The sequence below is a fragment of the Crocodylus siamensis genome, chromosome 2 (genome assembly GCF_052110815.1).
Source record: "Crocodylus siamensis isolate JL-2025a chromosome 2, ASM5211081v1, whole genome shotgun sequence".
Taxonomy (NCBI): Eukaryota; Metazoa; Chordata; order Crocodylia; family Crocodylidae; genus Crocodylus; species Crocodylus siamensis.
Window position 1 is genome coordinate 231,913,176 of NC_143396.1, and position 22,352 is coordinate 231,935,527.

A 22,352-nucleotide genomic window follows, 5' to 3' on the forward strand; every position below is an offset into this window, starting at 1 on the left:
GAGCAGGGAGCTATCTCCCAACTGACCAGGAGCAGCTTTGACTCCCGGCCATGTGTCTACATGAGGGCTATGGTGCTGTTACCACTGCCAAGTAAATTTGCTGCTTGCATTGCAGGTAGCAAATTTACTTGGGATTAGGGAGATTTACTGTGAAGTAAGCATGTGCATGTATAGACACATGTGCTTACTTCACAGTAAGCTATGATAACTTGCCATTAAGCATCTTGTGTAGACATGCCCAGTGATTCTAACTGTGCTCACTTGCTGCATCTGGTAGTGGGCATGGACAACATTAACGATGTGGACACTGGAGTCAGGAGTGGACTGGCCAAGTTCACCGATGACACCAAACTTTGGGGCAAAGCATCCACACCAGAAGACAGGTGGGTGATCCAGGCTGACTTGGACAAGCTCAGCAAATGGGCGGACAAGAACTTGATGGTGTTCAACACCGAAAAATGCAAGGTTCTCCACCTTGGGGAAAAAAACCTGCAGCATCCTTACAGGCTTGGCAGTGCTACACTGGCTAGCACTATGGAAGAAAGAGACTTGGGGGTCAACATTACCCACAAGATGACACGAGCCTGCAATGTGATGCTGTGGCTAGTAAAGCGACCAAAATGCTGGCGTGCATCCATAGATGCTTCTCAAGCAAAACCCAGGATGTCCTTCTCCCCCTGTACTCGGCCTTGTGAGGCTGCAGCTGGAGTATTGCATCCAGTTTTGGGCTCCACAATTCAAAAAGGATGTGGAGAAGCTTGAGAGAGTCCAGAGGAGAGCCACGCGCTTGATCAGAGGTAAGGAAAGCAGACCTTACGACGACAAGCTGAGAGCCATGGGACTCTTTAGCCTGGAAAAGCGCAGGCTCAGGGGTGATCTGATGGCCACCTATAAGTTTATCAGGGGTGACCACCAGGATCTGGGGGAACGTTTGTTCACCAGAGCGCCCCAAGGGATGACAAGGTCGAATGGTCATAAACTACTACAAGACCATTTCAGGCTGGACATAAGGAAGAATTTCTTTACTGTCCAAGCCCCCAAGGTCTGGAATAGCCTGCCATCAGAGGTGGTTCAAGCACCTGCATTGAACGCTTTCAAGAGCAAATTAGATGCTTATCTTGCTGGGATCCTATGACCCCAGCTGACTTCCTGCCCTTCAGGTGGGGGGCTGGACTCGATGATCGTCTGAGGTCCCTTCCAGCCCTAATATCTATGAAATCTGTGAAATCTATGAAACAGCAATCCCTAGATAACTGCCATATGTACATAATTAATACAATTTAAGTTGCCTAGTTCAGACTGCCCTAATCTGCATTAACTTTAATCCTCATTCAGTGAGGATTAGTTAATGCAGACTGGAGCCAATTTTAATTTGGACTACACATGTCCACGTGCATATAGTGACAGCTGTAGTCTGGATTAAACCTAGAAAAATTTAGCATCTATAAACAGCTCATTTGCTCTAACTCTTAGTACCGTCACATTGGCAAAAATCTGCGTAGTAACGTGACTCTTTCTGTAGTACAGACAGACCTGGACAGTCCAATATGGTTACTCCCCTCTCTCACGCCTTTTCTCTCATGAGAACCTTGGCAGACCTTCTTTTCTCAGCAAAAAAGCCTAGTTAATTCCCAGCCTATTTCGGTAAAACGTTACTGTTACAGGCATAACAGCTGTAGAGAATTTTTGCTAATTTCATCTCTTCTTCCTGTGAGTCATAAAAGCATAGAAATGTTGTTTAAGTTTTGGTCACTACCATTCCAGTGGAGGTGTGGAGATCCCAACTCCCACCCTGCCCAAATCTATTTTCCCTAATTTTTCATGATATCCAGTACACTGGAGTATACTGCCTCAAGGATAAATCCACACTAATGCCCTAATGCAGCTTGCATTGTGTCCTGTCACAGGTTTCAGCACACTGTCAATAAATGATTTTAAGAAAGCATGAAAAAGAAAAATGTCAAATTGATTAATTTTGAGACGTGTTTCTTCCATGATCAAGTGCTCATGTATAAGTGAGCATCCATCAACAGACATTTCTTGGTGGCTAGATTAATTAAGTCATTGTTTTCTAATTTATTTTCCTGCTCACAGGTGACTTCTTATACCTACGAGCAAACAGCAGTCAGACAGGTGGTGTTGCCAAGGCTTACAGTGCCAGCTTGCCTGCCAGGATGGCCAGTGGAGATTACCAGGTATATTGCTCAGTTTTAGCATCTTTGTGGAACTGATCTTGAAGTTTCCAGTGCCCAGTTCTTGTATATTACCCACCTTCTCTCTCATTTTATGCAGTATACAGTCTGAGAATCCTGGAAATTATTGCTGCTGACTGAACAACACATTTAGCCAGGCATTGGATTCTAGAAGGGACATGCAGGTGTATGCTTAAAACAAGGCAAAATGATGGTCCCGTGCTAGCGTGCCACAGAGAGACCTTAGACCGTAGAGGTCTGTATGCTTTAACTAGAAAACAGGTCACAATGAGCAAAGGCCACCAGTGTTCAAGTGCTGGAAACACTAGCAGTTCATCCTAGCAACCTTCACTTCAAACCTATGGAGTTAACTGTATTGCTGAGAGAAAGGAGTTAGGCAGTCAGCTCATCTGAGACGCGTCCTGTGCCTGAGTTCACTTCTCTGACATCTGTGTCTATGTCATGCTTTACTCTCATGGGAGGGAACTGAAATGCCAGATCACCAGTGAGTTTGGAAAGTGGAATTTGATGGGGAGATGGATATTCCCGGGGTGGATGGATATCATCATGGGTCACACCCTACTGAAACTCTGCATGTTGAAATTGCATCCAGTCTAGAAGGTGGGCAGATGTGGAGATAAGTGCCATGGATATGACCATTTCCCTTGCCTTCCTCCCAGATCCCTGTAAGACCAGTAAGGGCTGGAAGTGGAAATATTAGATGATACTCTGTTTGCTAGTTATTTTGGAAATGCTGTTGCAAGCTGGAGACAGAGTCTGGCTCTGCTACAGGACATACTCCTTGCTTCAGAGTAGTAATATGTAGTAAGATCTCTCAGCTCCCAGGACAGTGCTCTCACTACTGAGCTGTGTTGTCATGTATTTTATCAGGACCTGGGAAAGTAGATTCCATCAGCCTCTCCTCTTGGACCATTTTCCTTTATAAAAAACACGTAAGTATTCATTGAGCCAGAGAGAGAAGCTGAGCAAGCATGACACGATATCCTGGTTGTCAGCGCCCCTCCCAGTGGGCCTTCGGGGTGAATGAGAAACAATCTCCTCCTCCTCCTGTTTTGTGAGTTTATCTAGACCTTCCCCTGACCCCAGCACCACCACCAAATAACTCAGAACTATTCAGTGAATAGTTTCAGGTTGACCCAAACTGAAAATTTTGGTAAATAAATTATAGACTGAAAACATTTTGTCCAGTTGTGAGCATTCAAAGCTTATTGTGTGCCCTGTAGCAGAGCTGCACTTTATGTGCTTGCCCTTAAGCCCTGCTGGCACAGGTGCTGATACATAGATTCCAGGTTCACTGACAAACGAGGCAGTTCCTCTGCCTTCCCTTAACATGGAAATGATGGTGTTGATGCTGTGGTCTTGACACCAGCCCTCACAGAAGTGGAGCACAGAGAGGAAATAGTCTTTCTGTGGAGGGGATTAGGGATTGCCTTAGAGGGGGGAAGGCAGTATTTCACTATACCCAGTCTAGGAGTGGGCACACCACTCCTGAAAAATTAGGCCTGAAGGTGAGGGGAGCCTGAATCTGTTGTATACTTGAGACATGGTAACCAGAATCCAAGAGTTACAGTTTAGTTAAGAGCAGCTTTGCAGGTGCAGGGCTGTCCTGCCCACACGGCTTTTTCAGGGAGGGCTTCTTGCATTTCTCCATATACAGCCTTGATGGTGTTGTATTAAGGAAGGAAGGATCATCCCTTGCATCACTTCCTATCTGATAAAGAAGAGAAGGATGCAAAAAGTTTAGGTCCCAGCCTAAGAGTGAGGGGTTCTGAGAATACTGGGAGCATGTGAAAGCTTCTTGTGCGTCCTCAATCAATGTAATCTAAAGGGAAATGTATGTGACAGATTTGGAACTACTTGGTAATGTCTTTGAATACTAGATGTTGGCTTATCTGGGGGATTGTTCCATATGAAAATAGGAAGAAGAATTTGCCTTGACAGAAACCAATGTTTTTTATCTTACATCAGACCTGGGTGGAATCTGTTTTATAGGTGGAAAGTGTCTCTGGCCAAATTATGAGGATGGAGTCTGGCACTCCAAGGTGATAGTATGGGTATGTTTCATGTAAAAAGGGATGCAAAATTGATAGCAGATGGTCTTTTTTATTGAACTTCCCTCCCATGTTTGTTGAGTGTCTTTGCTCTATTCACCTTTGTGAGGAGGAGTGAAATGACAGCTATGAATATGCTTGAGTTAAACTGTAAGCTCTGGACAGGAACACAGTTATGACTGTAACCTTCCCTGTTACCTTTCCTGGGTATTAAATCTCCACCTTAGGTTAAAGCATCCAGAGGCAGTTGAAAAACTGTCAGCCTGACAAGGACAATCTGTTTCTGGACTCTGTACTCTTGATAGTGGAGAAGATGCCTCCTAGAGAACCACCAATGAAAGGGTCATCAGGGCTCATCAACTCTGACCCACTCTTTCCTAATGGAATAATGGGCTTACTGCTCCCTCTTGGGGCCACTGTCTTTGAATGGACTCTCTATACTAGGGCTGGGCAATTATTTGGGCCTGGAGGCCACATATGGAGTTTTGATGAGTTGTTGCAGGCCATGTTAGCATCTGCACCCACCATAACAACTCACCAAAACTCCCTATGTGGGAAGGGGCTGTGGGCAGGTGGGCGAAGCTGGGATTATGGGTAAGGGTCACAGGGAGGCCCTCACCTCATGAAGGGGGTGGGAAATGTGGGGGGTATGTGTGCCTATGGAGCGGTCTGCCTGGGCTCTAGGTCCCAGGGTCCAGCTGAGGGTGAGGGGAAGGAGTGGGCAGGGGGTGCATGCAGCAGAACTTGCCCAGGTGGGTGGTCCACTGAGGCCCCCATGGCACTATGCATGGGGCCAAGCCCTGCCCACAGGCAGCCCATACCATGCTCCAGCCCACACCTGCTGGCCTAGCCATAGTCAGCGCACACAGCTTCTGGCAGGGTTGCTCCCAGTGCAGCTGCTGATTAGCTCCCTTTGGCTCCCTCTGCCTCCAGCAGCAGCTCCTCTGGCTCCTGCTGTGCTGCTCCAGGCCAGGAGGAGGCTTTAGCTAAGCAGCTCTTGCCCCAGCACTGTCTGTCTCCAACTCCCATCTACCTTCCACCCACTTGGTAGCTCGTGCTGGGCAGGTGGAGTGTTTGGAAGGCAGCCAAAAGCTGGAGCCAGAGCCCCGCGGGCTGGGGCAGGAGCCACCCAGCAAAGCTTCCTCCCAGATGGTGGCAGCCGCTTTTGAACTAAAACACGAAGAAGGTGTTTTAGTTCAAAAGCGCACCGCCACCATTTTCTGTGCACTGACGCGCATTTCACTGTGTATACAACTGCAGGCGATGCATCACTGGGTGCTTTTCAAAGTACCTGGCACTGCGGCACTTGCATGTGTAAAACTGGTCATAGTTAGTGAAGGGGATTGCTTCTGTGAGAGATGCCATTCCATGACCATATGCTATAGACCAGGCCAAGCAGGCAGGAGGAGCTATCTTACCCCTAAGGCCTTCAGCTAAATCCAGAAATCACTGAGCTGGTGAAAAACAGACGGGAAATTCAGTTAGGAGTTTGCTGTTTTTCCTAACTGCAATGCTATTAAAGAGCAAAGCAGTTTGTGGTTAAAGACTGCTTTTTCTAAACCTGTTTCCTCAGCATGCTGCCACATTGTCTCTGAGGGATGTAACTAGGAAGTCAGAGCTCTTGAAGTCAAGTGGGCCCTAAGAGAACGTGTCTATTCTGCTGAGGCTTTGTAAAGGCTATAGCTGTTGTTCTGGGGTCCAGATCTGTGGCCTGCCCTTGTCCCTCCACAGACCTAAGTAGTTTGCTGCCTGTCCAGGAGAGGGGATGGAGCCAAATTGTAACAAATCATGAAGACTCATTTTAAAGGCTGGTTTACCAGTCAGAAAAGGTGACCCACACACTCATTTGCTCTCCTTTTACCACAGAACACCATTATCTTTTTGCTCTTATTTATTACAGGTCCAATTCTCAGTGCATATTTTTGGCAATTACAATGGCACCCTCTCATTATCTGTCCAGAAAGAGACAGATGGAGTCTGTACCTCCCTCTGGGAAAGAACAGGGAGCTGGAGTGACAGCTGGTTTCTAATCACTCTGCAAATTCCAGTGCTCCAGAACTGGTAAGAGTGTCTTTGGCAGCATCCGTGTATTTGCCTGTGGAGTTTAGTGAATGTGTTGAATCCATTATTGAGCAGTGTTGTTTTCATTCTTGCCTCTTCTTAGCGTCTCTCCTAAAACCAGGTGTAAATGGGTGCAGGAGGTCCGGTTGTTGAGCACATCTCCTTACATGATTAATGGAGGGATACAGATTTCCAATTGCTGCCCAATGTTGATAAAACAGAACAGCACATGGTCTTTTTATAATGCAAGAAAACCTACAGGCCTGATCCAATGGGAAATGTCATAAGCCCTAGTTTTATTCACTGTTCTGATCATTTTAAGTCAGTGGGTTTTGTGCTGGCGTATTAACTAGGGGTGTTTTGGAGCCTTGTGATGCTGGAGAAAAATAACAATTTATATGTTATGAATGATTTATAAAATGCAGTTAGTTAATTTAAGAGGGGTTCATTTAAGACTGTGAGTAGCTAAACTAATCACATAGAGGTGAATGTGGGTAAGTAAGTAAGATGAAGCCATCAGGAAACCATTCACCTCAAGCTGTTCTACCCAGCCATCATACTCATATTATCCCATCTTTCTATTGGTCCTTGATGCTGTGTCCACTTGGATTTGAGAGTGAGACTAGTTGTACAAGCAAGGATGTCAGGAAAAAAGCAATTTTCTGTAAACAAAAATGTCCAGATTTTCAGTTGGCTATGTGTGAAAAGGCGTATGTATCAATACGTGTAGTCAGCTTAAGTAAGAATAATCCACTACACACATGTATAAGTCAGTGATTCGCATGCACACATATACTTATTATGAAATCTCAGAGTATGTGTACACATTGGGACTTTCACATGTCTAAAACTGTGCCTTACCAGCACAGGAATACCAGTATACTGTGGGCATGTCTACACATTTATTAATGTGCTTTTGCTACTGCACATTAAATTTAGCACCTCTAATGTGAGGTACTAAATAAATGTGTATTAGGCTGCCCTAATGCACAGTAGTGAAAGCGCACATTTTTTAGTGCCACAATGCATAGTAGCCTAATTTTACTGTGCATTAGTATATTAGCATGATTTTTTATGTGATGCTTTAATGTACAGTAAAATAGGCTACTGCACATTAAAGTGCATGTGTAGACACTCCCTGTGCTGGCAAAATGTTTCTAGGGTGGACCCAGCAACATTATATATACACACACATCTTAAAATATAAAACATATTTTAAAATATTATTTAGGTTATGAAGTAAAACTCAAATTTAGAAAAAGCCAGAATTAAGAGAGTGTGTGACTCTCATGTACATATACATCATAATACTGTCTTTAAATACATACTCTAATATTACTTATCTCACAGAGCTCTCTGCATGTAACTTCTTTCATTTTTAAAAAAGCAAACTAAAAAACATACATTTCTTCATGGGGCATCATGTCAATACCCACATGATTCATCAGCACGGTTGGAACCTTTAGCTCCACCACATAGCCTTGGGCCACTTGAGCTAACAGAATAACTGGTAGCAGTAGTAGGTTGTCATCCTCTCTCTGGACCAGTACTAGAGATAGGGGGAAGAAACATGTACTTTGCTAGGAGTTTCACAAAAAGTTAAGACTTGAGTTCCATTTCAACTCCACACTTCTTCCTGGACCCCCAAGCTTGACCCCTTCTACCTTATCTATATCAGCCTCCCTGTCCACCCTAATCCCTATTTCCCCCACCTCCTCCATAACCTAATCTTTTTGCCCAGTGGTCTGAGTTTCTCTTTTATCTCAGCTTCCAGTCCCAATTCCCCTATCCCTCCATGCCAGCCTCCAGTATTGTTCCCCCTTGCTGCCTTACTTCTTACACTGATATACTTCCCTACCTTTTCAGATCTGCTTCTTGTCCCTTCCATATTTATATCAGGCAGCTTCCTTTCTACTGGGTTCAGCAAGGTGAGACTATGTGTAGTAGAGGAAGGACAGGCTTCCTGCTCTCATTTCAGGTATCCAGTCCCAGACCTGGCACTGCCCACAGAAGCTCACAGTGGCAATTGCAGGGAAAGCCCAGGCTGGTATATGCCTAATGAAGACAGACTCTTTGTAGATGTAACTGTTAAAGTATAAAGAAGTCTCAGCTGAGCACATGACTGCGTTTTTTCAAAGACTTATAACTTGGCCAAATTTGAGGGGGTAGCAAAAGGCACATCCTTCATCTAAATTTAGAGTCTCTGCTCCAAAGCATGGTGGCACTGGAGTATTTAAAAGAAATGGTTGCTGGCAGTTTTCAACCTTGGCAAAACAGTATATTTTTCCTTAAGCCTCATGCACAGAAACAATTAACCATTTTGGTTGACATTTTCCAGAAAAATTCAGCCTGAAGCAGAGATATGGCAAGTAAAATGTTAACATAAATGGCAAATTTTGGCATTTATAAGCAAGAGGAATCAGGGGTTTATAATGGGAGCTCTTGGACAAACTTAACGTGTGTGGTAGAAACCACACCTGTAAGAATACAATAGGTTTTGTTATCCATTGCAATTAAATAAAAACCTTGACTATGAATTACTGTTTCTCCTTATTTCTGGGTGTGGCTGTCTTTTCGCTTTGATTGATGCAGGGTCTAGTATTGTCCTGTCTGAGGGGGTCCTTGCTATACAGTTATGGGGCAGAATGCCATATCCCATTTTCCAATGTGGCAGGGAGGCCTCAACCAAATTGAGGCCAACTGACCTCCACAACTGTTCCTGCCAATTTGTTAACTTATGAATATTAAGAGGTGAGAGCAGCAAAACCTGAAACCTTGAAATCAATCTGAGAAGGAAAAAACAAAGCAGGATTTGCAAAAAGCATATACTCCCCCAGACAGTTCAGTTTCATCTGTCAGGAAGGGAAGCCCCCTGTCCTGCTGCAGGAAATCTCAGTGATCAACCTTGTTCTGCCCTGAATCCCTGAACCATTCTGATAGGGCCTGGACTCACTCATTGCATATTTCTGGGTAGGGGCAGTAAAGGATTAAGAATCTCACTCAAGCAGCATCTGCCTTAATTTCTCTTCTCTCCTTCCCCTGCCACTGTCTTCCGTATCTTAGCTCCCCTGCTCCAGATGAGCTTCCTCTTCATGGCTGCTTCTTTCTCTCTCAGGGTCCTACTCCGACTTCTTGAATCAAAATGTTAAGGTCTGTGCGTCTACCCTATTCTTTTTCTGGCTTCTGGGAGAGGAAGGAGCCAGTGGCAGGCTAGGAGAAGATGGAACAAATGTAGCAGGGAGGGATTGGAATTGAAGGCTGTGAGGAACAAAAGTGGGTTGAAGGCAGTCTCTGGTGAAAGCCAGAAGAAAGGAGGACTAGGCAGCCAAGGAAAGGTGATGAGGACCATGTACATAGCCCTTGGCAGGTTCATCTTACAGGTTGATTGTTTTTTAAATTGAATGGGGAGAGATGGATGGCAAACCATAGGGTTCAATGTTCAGTGTCCGGATCAGAAGCCTACCTACATAGGAAGCTATTTTTGGTGGCTCTGGTTCAGGGGCAGGCAAAGCCCTGTGGCAGACTCCATTTCCCAGCAGCCCCTGTCTGTGTTGCTGCAGCTGGTTTCCATGGAGACTCCATCAGCAGCAGGACCATGATGGCACAGGACCAGGGTTTCCATGGAGACTGGCCCCAGAAGTGCTGGCAGGATGGTAGCTGGGCAGGGAGCTGGAGTGTGGGCAGAACTGCGGGGATCGCAGCTCTGCCCCCACTCCAGACCATGCCGTCAGTGCTGCAAGAACCAAGCCCCAACCCCAGAGCAGCTCCCCACTAAGCAGTGCCCTCTGCTAGTGCTGCTGGGGCCAGTCTCCATGGAAACCCTGGCCCTGCACTGTTCTGGCCCACTGCTGCTGGGGTCTCTATGGAAACTGGCTGCAGCATGACACAGGCAGAGCCTGTTAGGAAATGGAGTCTGGCCAGTGGCCAGATCCACCCTTTTGCCAACCCTGCTTTAGCAGTATGTATCTGCCTATGACTCTTCCCCTCTAAAAACACCTATAAATCACCAGAAACTGAGAGCTGGCAGAACACTGAGGAAGGTAAGCAAGGGCATTATAAAATACTACAGATGCAACCAAACTGTCCTAACAAGCAGCAACACTGTGACCACAAGGGTGGTGGTCTGTAGCAGTGGACTCAGATGCATAGGCAACTGGTAGGGGATGCATGGAGGTGCACTTGGCCCCCCTGATGGGGCCAGTGGCCCCCCGCCCCCGACGGCTGGCTGCTGCCATCGGCGGCTTCTGTGGGTGCTCCGCCAGATTCAGGAGGCACCATGCTCAGATGGCAAATTGGTTCCCCCCTTCTTTCTTATAGAGTTGTGGAAGTCCCTAGGGTTGTGGAAGTCCCTTGGTTTACAGTACACTGTTGTTGTATCAGCGTTGTTTTTCCTGTATGGTCCAGCTCCCGTGGGTGTGAAATGATTCACTTAGATGTAATAGACCACATCTTTAGCTGGTATAAATAAAGATATTGTTAGTATTTTAGTGGAGTTATGCTAGTTTTCATCCTCTGCAGGATAAGGACCAACCTTGGGTTGGTATGTATATATACGTTTTTGTATTTTGTATACATATTGCCACTAATTTAGAAAAAGAGTGTTCCCAAGTGGGACACTTAATAGTTTATACAGCATACTCTGAACATCAGAATTCAATCTCTCATAAATCATGAGCAAGTTTCACTAGTGGCAGCAGCTGAGGTTCACTCCATGTGCTTTTAATAAGCTCCAAATGGACTAGACCTCGGGCATCTGTTTATTTATGATGTTAAATCAAAAACAGTTCAGTTTGATCCATTAGGAAAGGAGCCTTCCATGTATTTTTTTCCCTTCTGAATTCAGAGAGCATGATGACATGCATTCTGTCTTCTTGGATAAACCAGCTAATGCATGGCTCTCACTAAGTAAGCCTGAGCAAGGAGAGACACCCAGGGAAGGGGACATGCAAAGGAGATATTGCTAAACTTTTCAAGAAGTAGACAGATGCTCAAGTGGTATAAACTGATGTAGCTCTGTTGATTACCGTGATTTATATTAGCTGAAGATCTGTCCTAAGATTTGCCTCTATCTTATGAGCACTGGGAAAGTCCTTGGATTTTGGTTTTGTTTGTGGGATTGGGGGGCAATTTTTGCCTTATGTGTCGATGTATTTTCTTTGCTGGGGCAATTGTCTGATATTCTGAAGAAGACAGAATCACAGGGGTAGAAAGGTCCTCAAGAGTCATCTAGTTCAACCCCTCGTACAGATGTACCCTCTAAACCACCCCAGACTGATGCCTACCCAGATTCTTTTGGGAAGCTGCCCCAACAAAGGATATCCCACAGCTTCCCTAGACAGTTTATTCTATTGTCCTACTGTTCTTCCAGTTAGGAAGTTGTCTTCACACAGTCATATGCACACATAAGTGAATACATGCACACACATACAGTGTGGGTGGCATAGTGCCCCATGAAAGGTGGCATCATATAGTTGGTTCTTAATAACTTATTAAGTGTGAATGAGTGGTTTGTGTCATCTCCTTATGGCTGTTCATCAGGGGTGTTCCTGAAGAAATAGTTTGAATACATGTCACCCTTGGAGAGCAGCTAGGATTTGTGTGTGTGTTTCTTCTTTCTATCTCTATCTCTAAAACATCTATCTTGTTGCAAAGGTTTCACCTGCAGCTTCTGGCAACCTGGGGCTGGAATTCCCAAGCTGACATTGCTGTTGATAATATTACTTTTGGACTGGACTGCTTCACTGATGGTGAGCTACATATGATTCAAAGCATGTTCGAGAAATGTTTATAGAAGAGCCAGTGATTCAGAGAATGTGCTTTTAATCTTCCTACAGAAAGTACATGGTTTATCTGCATTAGGTTGATAGTTCTGCAGCATTTGGACACAATTTTCTTTCTCTCTTCTGCTGGAGACTACCTTCTTTTATACTGTTTTGTGGTGCATCTCAGTTTTCTTAATGATTTTTCTTTACCTAATCTGCAGTGTACCAGATCACATAGTTTGAGTTATATATACATATCTCAGTTGGAAAGGCTGTCTTTGCACTTGGGCTGTAGGTGGAATGATCACATTGTATTGTGTTTTAGTAGTCCTCTCAGGCTCACAGCATAGTGGGACAACTGATAGACTCCAGAGGCAGCCATATCTAGTTCTCCTCTGATAGACTGACTAATACATCACCTTTATGGCGAAGAGGAGGAAAAGAAGGGACCTCGCAAATCATTTCCTACTCCAGTACAAAGTCTCTCTCTCTCTCCTGTGAGCATTCATGTACTCTCTATGTGTGCCTGTCTCTCTCCCTCTCTCTCTCTCTCTCTCACACTCACACTCTCACACACACACACACACACATTTAGATAAGTAGTGCTGGTTCAGCAGGCTTATTCCTCACTGTAGGAAAGGTGGGTGGGTAGCATGGAACAATCAAGCAGTGCTGACCACAAGTAAATAGTAATTCCATGTAAGTGTAATTTATCACAATTTAGTCTATCTGGAAATGCAGCCAAATGACTGAAAATGCAGGAAAACACATGCAGTGCCACCAGCTGTGGATCTGGCTATAGGTGTTTCATGAGGTCATACCTTTGGACAATGGGCAACGTTCAGGGTGGAGTCAATTTGCAGTCTAGATAGCAGATGGAGGGCAAGGATCAATCACAGTCAGGAACATGAGTGTCTCACTTCAACTTTAAAACAATGAAGAATCGAGTTATGCTTTGGAAAAAAACAACCAAAAACCAGTGTAATACCTAGTACCTTATTTAAATCCTGATATGTGTTGTAAGCAAAATATGTCTGCAGGGTTTCATCCTTCTCCATGGTTATGTCCATTGCAAGATGATCCAGATGTCTTGCTGGGCTTTCTGGGAACCAGATGAGTCTCACTTGTCACAACTGCTCATCTGTACCTGGAATGGTTGCAGGCCTGGCATAGCATGAGGGGTGGTTTATACTAAAAGTTTTAGCCAAGCTATGCAAAGAATATAGCACAGCACCTGCATTCATTTTTAAGAAGGGAACTGTAAACAAAACAGAATATACCATTATGCTCCTTTTATAAATCTGTGGTGCATCCACAGCTTGAATACTGCGTTCAGTTTTGGTCCCCACATCTTGAAAAGTTATAGAAAACCAGAGAAGCAAGATGAGTGGTATGAAAGGGCTCCCATGTGACCAGAGACTAAAGAGGGTAGGCCTATTCAGCTTAGAAAAAGAGACACTTGAGGGGGAACATGATAAAGGTTTACAAATACTAAATGGTGAAGAGAAAGTAAATAGAGATTCACTGGTATTATTTAATATCTCTCACAATAGAAGAACTAAAGGTCATAAAATGAAACTAGTAGATAGTAAGTTTAAAACTAACTCAAGAAAGTTCTTTTTCTCATAGCATGTGATTACAGTGTGGAACTTACTGTCATAAGATGTGGAAACGGGCAGTTTAACTGGATTCAAAAAGGGATGGGACAAATTCTTGGAGGAAAGGGGCATCAATGGCTGTTGAACACAGGAGTTAGGGGCACAAATTATTTTGGGCGGAGGGCTGTTTACCCAGTGTTGACAAGCTGTCAAGGGCCGCATGGGTAGCCCTGCCCCTTGACAGGTGCCCCACCTCCTAGTCACCATCTTGGGACCAGTGTCCCAATGTCCTGGGACCAATGTCCCAGGGCCAGCACTGGTGGGGACCAGAGCAGGGTGCAGGCTGCCAGGGGTCTGTGGAGCCAGGCTGGGCTGCACCAGCAGGGAGAGAGGGGAGCTGGCCGGGCTCCATAGAGCCCCTGCCAGCTGGGACCCTGTACCCCTGCTGCCCTGCTCTGGGCCCTACTGGCGCTGGCCCTGTGCCCCCGCACCTGCTCACTCCCAGTGCCCCCCCAACCCCGTGGTACAGGCGGGGGGCAGCGCATAGCCCTGACCCCCTGCTTGCCAGCAGGGAACGAGCTGGTGCTGAATGTGGGGGAAAAGAAGCCCCTTGCCTGCCCCATGGCCGGCGCTCCCTGCTGGGCTGCGGCTGCAGCACAGGGTGCTGGCCACGGGGCGGGTGGGGGGCCGCTTTTCCCCGGCGCAGCACCAGCTTGTAACCTGCCCCTGCTGTAAGCCTGGACCCCGTGCTAGCTGCGGGCTTGCCTTTGGGGCTATGCACGGCGGCACCAGCTACAGCCCCCCCGCTTGCCGTGCAAACACTGCTTGGCATGGTAAGTGCAGGGGCTGCAGCTGCTGCCACCGCAGTGCAGCCCCAACGGGCAAGCCCGGAGCTGGCGTGGGGCTCAGGCTAGCAGCAGGGGTGGGTTACAAGCTGGTGCTGAGCGGGGGGGGGAGTGGCCCCTCCCCCACCCCATGGCCAGCACCCCACACTGCAGCTGCTCGCAGCCCATGTGGGGCTGCCTGTGCCTGCTCAGGACAGCTCTGCATGGGCTGTGAGCAGCTGCAGCAAGGAGCGTGGGCCACGGAAAGGGCAAGGGGCTGCTTTTCCCCATGTTCAGCTTTTCCACAGGCTGCCCTTCCCTGGGCTCCTTCCCTGCCTGGGGTCCTTCCCTGACTTCCCCACCCCTCCACCTCCTTACCTGAACTTCCCATGCTGGGGCAGCCATGTGGTCCCATGTCAGAAGCCCTTGCTGGGGCTTCCAGCTGGGGGGGCAGGGGCCGGGCGGGCCCTGCTGTTGCTGGAGCTCGCCAGGCTTACTGTGAGTCCTACTGCCGCTGGTTCCTGTCATCTTTAACAGGAACCAAGGACACATAAATTAGGAGAGACTGAGGGACCTGAACCTGTTCAGCCTCTGCAAGAGGAGGCTGAGGGGGGACCTGGTGGCTGCCTACAAACTCATCAGGGGAGGTGATCAGCAAATAGGAAGAGCCTTTTTCTCCCCAGCACCACCTGGAGTGATGAGGAACAATAGTAATAAGCTGATGGAGAATAGGTTTAGGTTAGAGATCAAGAGGCAATATTTTACAGTTAGGGTGGCCAAAATCTAGAACCCACTTCCTAGAGAAGCGGTTCTCACCCCTACCTTAGGTAAATTCAGAAAGAGGTTAGATGATCACCTGTCCGGGGTCTTGTGAACCCAGCATTCATTCCTGCCTGCGGCAGGGGGTCAGGCTAGATCATCTGTTCAGGTCCCTCCTGACCCTAGCTACTATAAAACTATGCAAGTTTTTTTAGGGGCCTTGCAGACCAGGTGAGCCATCTCTGACCTATGGCCTGATCCAGTAAATGGCAGTTCTTGTGTTCTTAGGTATGGTGCTTATCTTAAGTTACTGCTGTCAGACTTTCTTGTGATCACCAAGGGCCTGATTTTCTGAAGCACTGATGACCCTCCTGCTCCTATTGGCATCCGCAGGGACTGGAGGTGCTGTAATTGCAAGTCCAGTGCATTTTTGCCCTGCTAAATCTTGGAGATATATGAGAGTAAGCAGGACTTGTGGTTCCTTCTCTAAATGTTTATTTGAAACCTGAAGAAAGGGTTCTGAAAGTTTTCTAGTGGTGATGGAAGATAGGAAATAGTAAGGTAAGATGGGGAGGAGACCTCGTGCTAGCTTCTTTTTTCATTTCTTCCTTGCATAAAGAAGGTGGTTGGTACTAAGAACATGTGTACACCAAACATGAAGAGCCAGTTCTTCTGCTATTATAGATCAGTATTGATTTCAGGGAACTGCCGTAGCACAGACTAGCTGAGGGTAATCCAGAGAGGTGTATAGTGGAAGGTCTGAGCAAAGGAAGCACATTTCTTGGAAAACTTAGTTTCACCACTGCTGCTTGAATACTCAGGGAGATTATATTTTCTTGCTTCTGAAAACAACTGCTTCCATTTATCTTCTCATCCATTTAATTCAGTTTGCTCACGGAGAAGCCCAGCAGCTCTGCTGTGTTTTCAGTAATGAAATTAGTCCTTGCCAGCCAGGAGAGGCTTCAGATGTCACTGGTGAGGCCAATTAAGCTCCAAGCAGAGAAATTATGCTTTATTCCCAGCACAAGAGAAGCAGGGAGGGAGTGCGGCAATGGCACACAGGAAGAAAGAATTTGCTCTTTACTAGAATGTAAATATTCATTTCTTACCCAGTTCCAGTCCTGCAGTTCATCTGCTACTAAATACAGCACAGACTTTAAAGGAGGTGTCTATGTATGTATCAGCTAGGTATGGAGGCTGGGGCTTCCACGGCCATCTTCCCTAAGGCCAGGCAGTTAGCAGGGTTCATAAAAGGACTAAATATTTATATAGATAAATAATCATTAATTCTTATATTAAATATTTATATAAATAAATATATATTTATTTATCTATATGTATAGATAAATCTATATTTACATTGATTAAATATTTATATAGATAATTATAATTATAGGAACAGCCTATGGGACAGCAGTAAAATTTAAAAGCAAATAACCCAACCTCAACAGTGATTAAGAAAAAATGTCCCCTATGGGAAGTTCAGGCAATACAGATTTTAGGGTTTCTTTCAGCATTCACTCAGGCATGTGCTAGTAGATCCTGTCAGAATCTGTGTACCAGACAACCTTGGGTCCAGTGTAGTGGTTACAAGAAAGGGAGAAGGTACGTTAGAGAGAAAGGGGACCCTTCCCTGGCTAGGTGACTAGGGACCTGTCAATAACATGCATTGGACTGTGCTAGGGGGAACTGCCATGGAAACATACCTTCCCTGTACAACCCCATTCCCACTTCACAGGTACCAAATGCTGAAAAAATGTCACATAGCTGTTTTTGTTGTGTACCCAGTACCACTCTAATGGCACTTGTGCAACATTTTTTTTGCCACTCAGTTTTTGTAGAATGAATGAACAAGAAACATTTTCAAGGTGGTACTTCCTAGCATGGAGCAGTGTGGTCTGGAACTGCCCTATAAGTCCACATCTCTAAGGGCGCATCCAGACAAGTGCACATGTGCCTGTGGTGGCCTCTTAGACCAGTTTGAGATGTGGCAAGAGGCATGCTGGGAACACAAAGATGTTCCCCGTGCTGCATATTTGCAGTGCAGGCTCTAAATTTGATACCTGGAAATCCAGGTAACAAAGCAAAACCTGCAGAAAAACAGTGGTGCTGGACATGGGCCTGCAGCATGCCCTGAGGCAGCTGAAGGCTGGGTCCTCTTAGAGCAGTGGTCTCCAAAGTGGGGTGCACAAGACGATCCATTGGGGTGCAGAAGAAAATATTAGAACTTCTATTTCTATTTCTATAAATATACATATATTGGGGGTGCGTGCTCAAAATTTTTTTACTGATAGGGGTGCGCAATCAAAAAAGTTTGGAGACCACTGCTCTAGAGATGCACTCTGGCCAGAGTATCTTTATGGTGCTCCTGCTGCCCCAGCATGCTGCCTCAGCATGCTGGGGCAAACAGGAGCAGGGCAAGGCTCTGGCATGATCCAGACCCTGGCACTGTCCCAGGTAATTAGGAAAGTAGGAGTGGGAGTTTTTTTGGGTGTGGGGGGGTGTATAAGGGGGATCTGGGGTGTGTGGGGAGTGGTGGAGGGTGTGTGGGGTTTGTGAAGGAAGGTTGAGGGAGGCCTGCCACACACCTGTTCCCTCCCCACAAACCACTCACAAACCCCATATTCCCCTTATACCCGCACCCCCCCCACACACACCTACCCAAGAACCCGACACCCACCTCCCCACTCCCCTCCTGCAAACCCTGCATCCCCCCACATCTTGCACCCTGTGTGCCCAGCTGCCAGACAGGAAAGGACCTGCTGGCGGGAGCTGTGGCTGCAGGGGCAACTGTCCCCACATCTTGGTTAGCAAAAGGGTCAGGGGCAGCTGTAATTTTTCTTTGATAAACCAAAAGCAAACACCAGAGCATATAGATGTTTATAATTTTTTTTTATTATGATGCTAGAGGCGCTGGTAGGCTTCCAAATTGCTTTAAAATTGTAAATATATCAATAAAACATTGCCCAATGGATCTCTGTCTATACCTATACCTATATCTATAGCTATAGCTATTGACCGATATATAGTGGTGTTTTGTGTTAATTGTTTGAGAACATGGATTTTGGGGTATTTTAAACAGTGAATTCGGGATTTTTTATCAGACAATTTGCAGTTTTTAAACAGGGAACACCAGGATCTCTGCTAGTGAGGCAAGTGGCAGGACCCAGGTAGAGGAGCCTGCCCAGGGCTGGCATTGGGTACCTAGCTGAAGGGCAAATGAGGTGCCTGACCTCCTGGCCACTTGGGGCCAGGAGGACATGCTTTCACAGTAGGCCACCACACTGAGGACATCTTCCAGGTGATAGCTGCCCAGATGGTAGGGCAGGGGCACACATGGCAGCAGTGCTACACAAAGGCCAGCTGTGCAGTCACAGCCCAATGGCAGCTGGCCCAGAGGTGCAGACAGCTTTGCTACAGTACCCATGCCATATCCCAAGCAGCTGTGCGGTCCCCGTCCAGGTCTGGCAGGTGTACAGGCTTGGGGCTGCAGGTCCAAGGGGGTGGATGCTGTTGCAGGTGGCAGCAGGTTGCAACCAGGCAGGAGCTCCCACTGCCAGACTGCTGCAGTGGGTAGAGGATGCAGAGACCACTCTAGGTCAGGGCTGCTGCAACAGTCCAGCTGGCACAAGGGGCTAGTGTCCCCATATGTCACCTGGCTGGGCCTTAGAAGCTCCTGAGAGCAATTAGCCCTGAGCTGCTTGCCAGGGCACCTTTTTATACTGCTGGAGCCAGCACAAGCGCTGGCCCCAGCCTTCAGCTCCTCCTGTGGCTGAAGATCTGGGAAGAGCTGGGCAGGGTCAGTTTGCTCCAATTGGCACAACTTGTTCCACACCAAAGTACATACATAATTTAGACATGTGTGCTGAGGCACAAATCCCCAGCACAAATTTGTGCCACTCCTATTTGAACTGCTGCAAGCGCACATGCCTGCATGTGTGGACATGCCCTAAGTGTTTAAACACATTTGAAAATCTATTCCACTAGTCTCATGTTGCAACATGCTTAATATATTGTTCCCAAAGCAGCTGCTGCCCTTTAGAATGGTTAGAATGACCCTGCCTGCTCTTCCTTTGTTACCTTGCCCTGCTGTGGGCAGGCTTGCATCTTGTCCTTCTTATTCAGCCTGCACTCTGTTCTGTGAAAGCACACTCTGGATTGCCTTGGCCTTCCCGGTTCTGTTTAACACTGTAAATCATTAATGCTTTCTCCCATTTAAATTTTGTTTGTAAACAGGCAAGGATTTTGGTGGGCAATATCTTTTATTGGATCAACTGCTTAGTTGGGATAGAGTGAGACAAGCTTTCGAATGTAAGGCATTCTTTTTCAGGTGACCTTGCCTCTTGCATAATCATCCTAAGAAATCGTTGCCTCTCGCATAATTCATGGACCATCACACCTACATCACTACTCTACCTCACTTTGTATATAGGGAAGGTCTGTTCTAAGGTAGTGCCGTATGGCCTGCATCAGGCCCTGGCATCATGCACCCATTCACCAGGCTGGCAGGACCTGGTATATTGGGAGGCACTATGCTCAGTTCAACACTCAAGATGAGCTGGAGGGAATACTTCAGGTCCCCCAGCAATGATGCCTTCACTGAGTTAATACCAGTACTGATTGGAAAGAATGGACCAACATGGGGCTGTTGTGGAAGAATTAGTTATGGCTTCCCGATTCCAAATCTCAGCACCATTACAGGTCAGAGAGACTTGAAGCTACTCTGACTTGCTGGAAAGTACTATACAGCATTTGAGAATATCCAGATGACACCATGCTCTGGCCATTCCTTCTCCACAGAACAACCACATCCTTTGTACCAGAAGTCATGGGAAAAGAGATATAAGAGCTAGCCATGGTTGCATGGTGTCTACATACACTAGGACAACCAATTCCCAACTAGTGACTTGTAGCAGCTTTGACAAAATAACATACCAAGGCTGAGAATCTGCTCCAGTGCCTATAGCGGGGGATGTTTCAGGGCGGGGGGAGAATAAATGGCTGGATGATGAGGGGGAGCCCTGAGAATTCCACATGGGACATAGACACCCCAGTCCTTTGAATGCAAACTGCTCAAATCCCATGAACTGAAAAAGATTTCTGAATAAGCCTCACGTGGACATGGAGGCGAAGGGCCCATTGCTGTGTAGATTTCTCTCACCCAAAGTGTCATTCTATCACTGAATATAAGAGAGGGACTTCCCCCTTACACTTGCTTATACTCCTTCCACAGTCAAAATGGAAGCTGGAATAGATTGAAGATCAGACCTTGAAACCTGCAGCTATATCCTGTATGGAAAACATGCCCTATTTAGGAGTTCATGTACCTAGCAGTGTGTGAGGGTATATCTGCCACAAGGCAGCACTTTCCAGGCATATCCAAGCTGTCTCTGAACAAGCTAGTTTGGGTACAACAAGCACAGGCATGTTAGTGCAGCTGTCCACCAATGATAATATACTCAGCTTCTCAACAGAGCTAATAGCTCAGGCAGAGCGCCAGGGTAATGCAGCTATCTGGTACCGTGGTGTGGTCCTGTGTTTTTGCATATAGGCATACCACAAATGCCGGCATTCTAAGAGTTAACAGTGCTTGTGGGCTGTCATTATTTCATAGGGCTAATGGAAGTGGTCCTTGGTCTGGTAAGCATGAAGGGGATGGAGGCCCCCTTCCAATGCATGAAGATTTGAAACTGTTTGGAAAAGGAGAAAAGATTGTTTGTTTGGAAAGGAAGAATTGCCCTGGGACACTAGGTTAGGATGCTGCTTTGCTAAAAATCCAGCCAGAGACACAAACTGAGGCTGTTATGGGGACTGATTTACATTCCTTCACTCCAGCAAAAGTGACTGAGTTTATTGTACGTCTCTGAATGACAGAAGCTGTGCTGGAAGGTGGTCGCGACCTTTCAGATTCTTAATTAATACAGCTCAGGCCTTGGGAGACCAAGCACCTCCTTGTGGCTGTGCTTCATGTTTTTTATTTGGTTTTCCTTCTTGTCTTTAATCCAAACAGTTTATTTTACGTTTTCTTTGGTTTGACCGCTCTGTCTGCTCAAGTTCCTCTGCCTATGTGTAAAACAGATACAGTACAAGAATTGTCCCCTTTCACCTACTAGTGTGCTTCAAGTCAGTCCTGAGGGGAATGTCCCTGGGGGTTGGGAGGTCAGGTCAGTCTTCATGGCCCAGATAATTATTTGGCCTCTCTAGTGACACTCCTAACACGGGTGCTAATTAGTGCTATTTGGAGCAGTGGCTTTGCAATGGGGATAATTGTCCAGCTGGAAATGGGGCTAACTTATTTTTCATAGACCATCAAAGAGCCATTAGACGGGTACAACTGGAGTTGGTTGAAAGATATGTGATGATGCTTTTCCTAGAGAAAAATGCTCAGAATTGAATTAACCAGGGGTTCATAACATGCAAGAAACTTGAGCTGTTCTAGTTGTTCCAACCAAACATTTGTATAAAACTTGTGTGATTTATATATTGAAATAACATGAGTGAAAATAATTGTGCAGCAAAAATTTAAGACTTTTCGTTTGTTGTCTCTCTGCAGTGTGAGGCAGGCTTGATTCATGATATTGGTTTCCTGGTAGAGCTCTCTATGTGGTGTAGGTCATTTAGACAGGCAGTGGGTTCTAAATGCACCTTTGGAGGTCTGCACTTCCATCCTCTCCCCACTCCAGAAGAGTCAGGTTTATAGTATCCTGGTCACTGCTCCAGGTCTGGTAGAGTTTTGTGTACTTTTCATGGAGGTTGACCAAATAGGCATTTGTTTATATCATGGCTGTGGCTGTGTTTATTAGCAGTGTGCGTTACTTTTCCACATGGTTTGCTTTATATTATCCTTGTAGTCATGCTGTATGAAGTTAGTGATGCTTTATACATTGTGATAAGAGACACTGGAAGGATCCAGTGGGCTGATTGTCTACTGCAGTCCCATTCTTAAATAACAGGAATCATTATACCATTAGCCTCAAACTTGCTTCCCTAGCTATGGCTGCCCAAAACTGTGGTTTCAAGTCATCTGGATCCTCGATCAGTCAAGCTGGTGCAGTCTGTAATACAGATCCTATCTGCAGTACGG

The 22,352-nt window shown here is 46.2% G+C and overlaps 1 protein-coding gene across 1 annotated transcript in view; it reads left to right on the forward strand.

Annotated features, from left to right (window-relative positions):
* LTK (leukocyte receptor tyrosine kinase) overlaps positions 1-22,352 on the forward strand; it is a 177,915-nt gene that overhangs the window by 100,194 nt on the left and 55,369 nt on the right. The window contains exons 8-10 of the mRNA XM_090033393.1: positions 2,095-2,195; positions 6,165-6,325; positions 11,978-12,072. Coding sequence (XP_089889519.1) covers positions 2,095-2,195; positions 6,165-6,325; positions 11,978-12,072 — 357 coding nt within the window. The remainder of the gene's footprint in view (positions 1-2,094; positions 2,196-6,164; positions 6,326-11,977; positions 12,073-22,352) is intronic.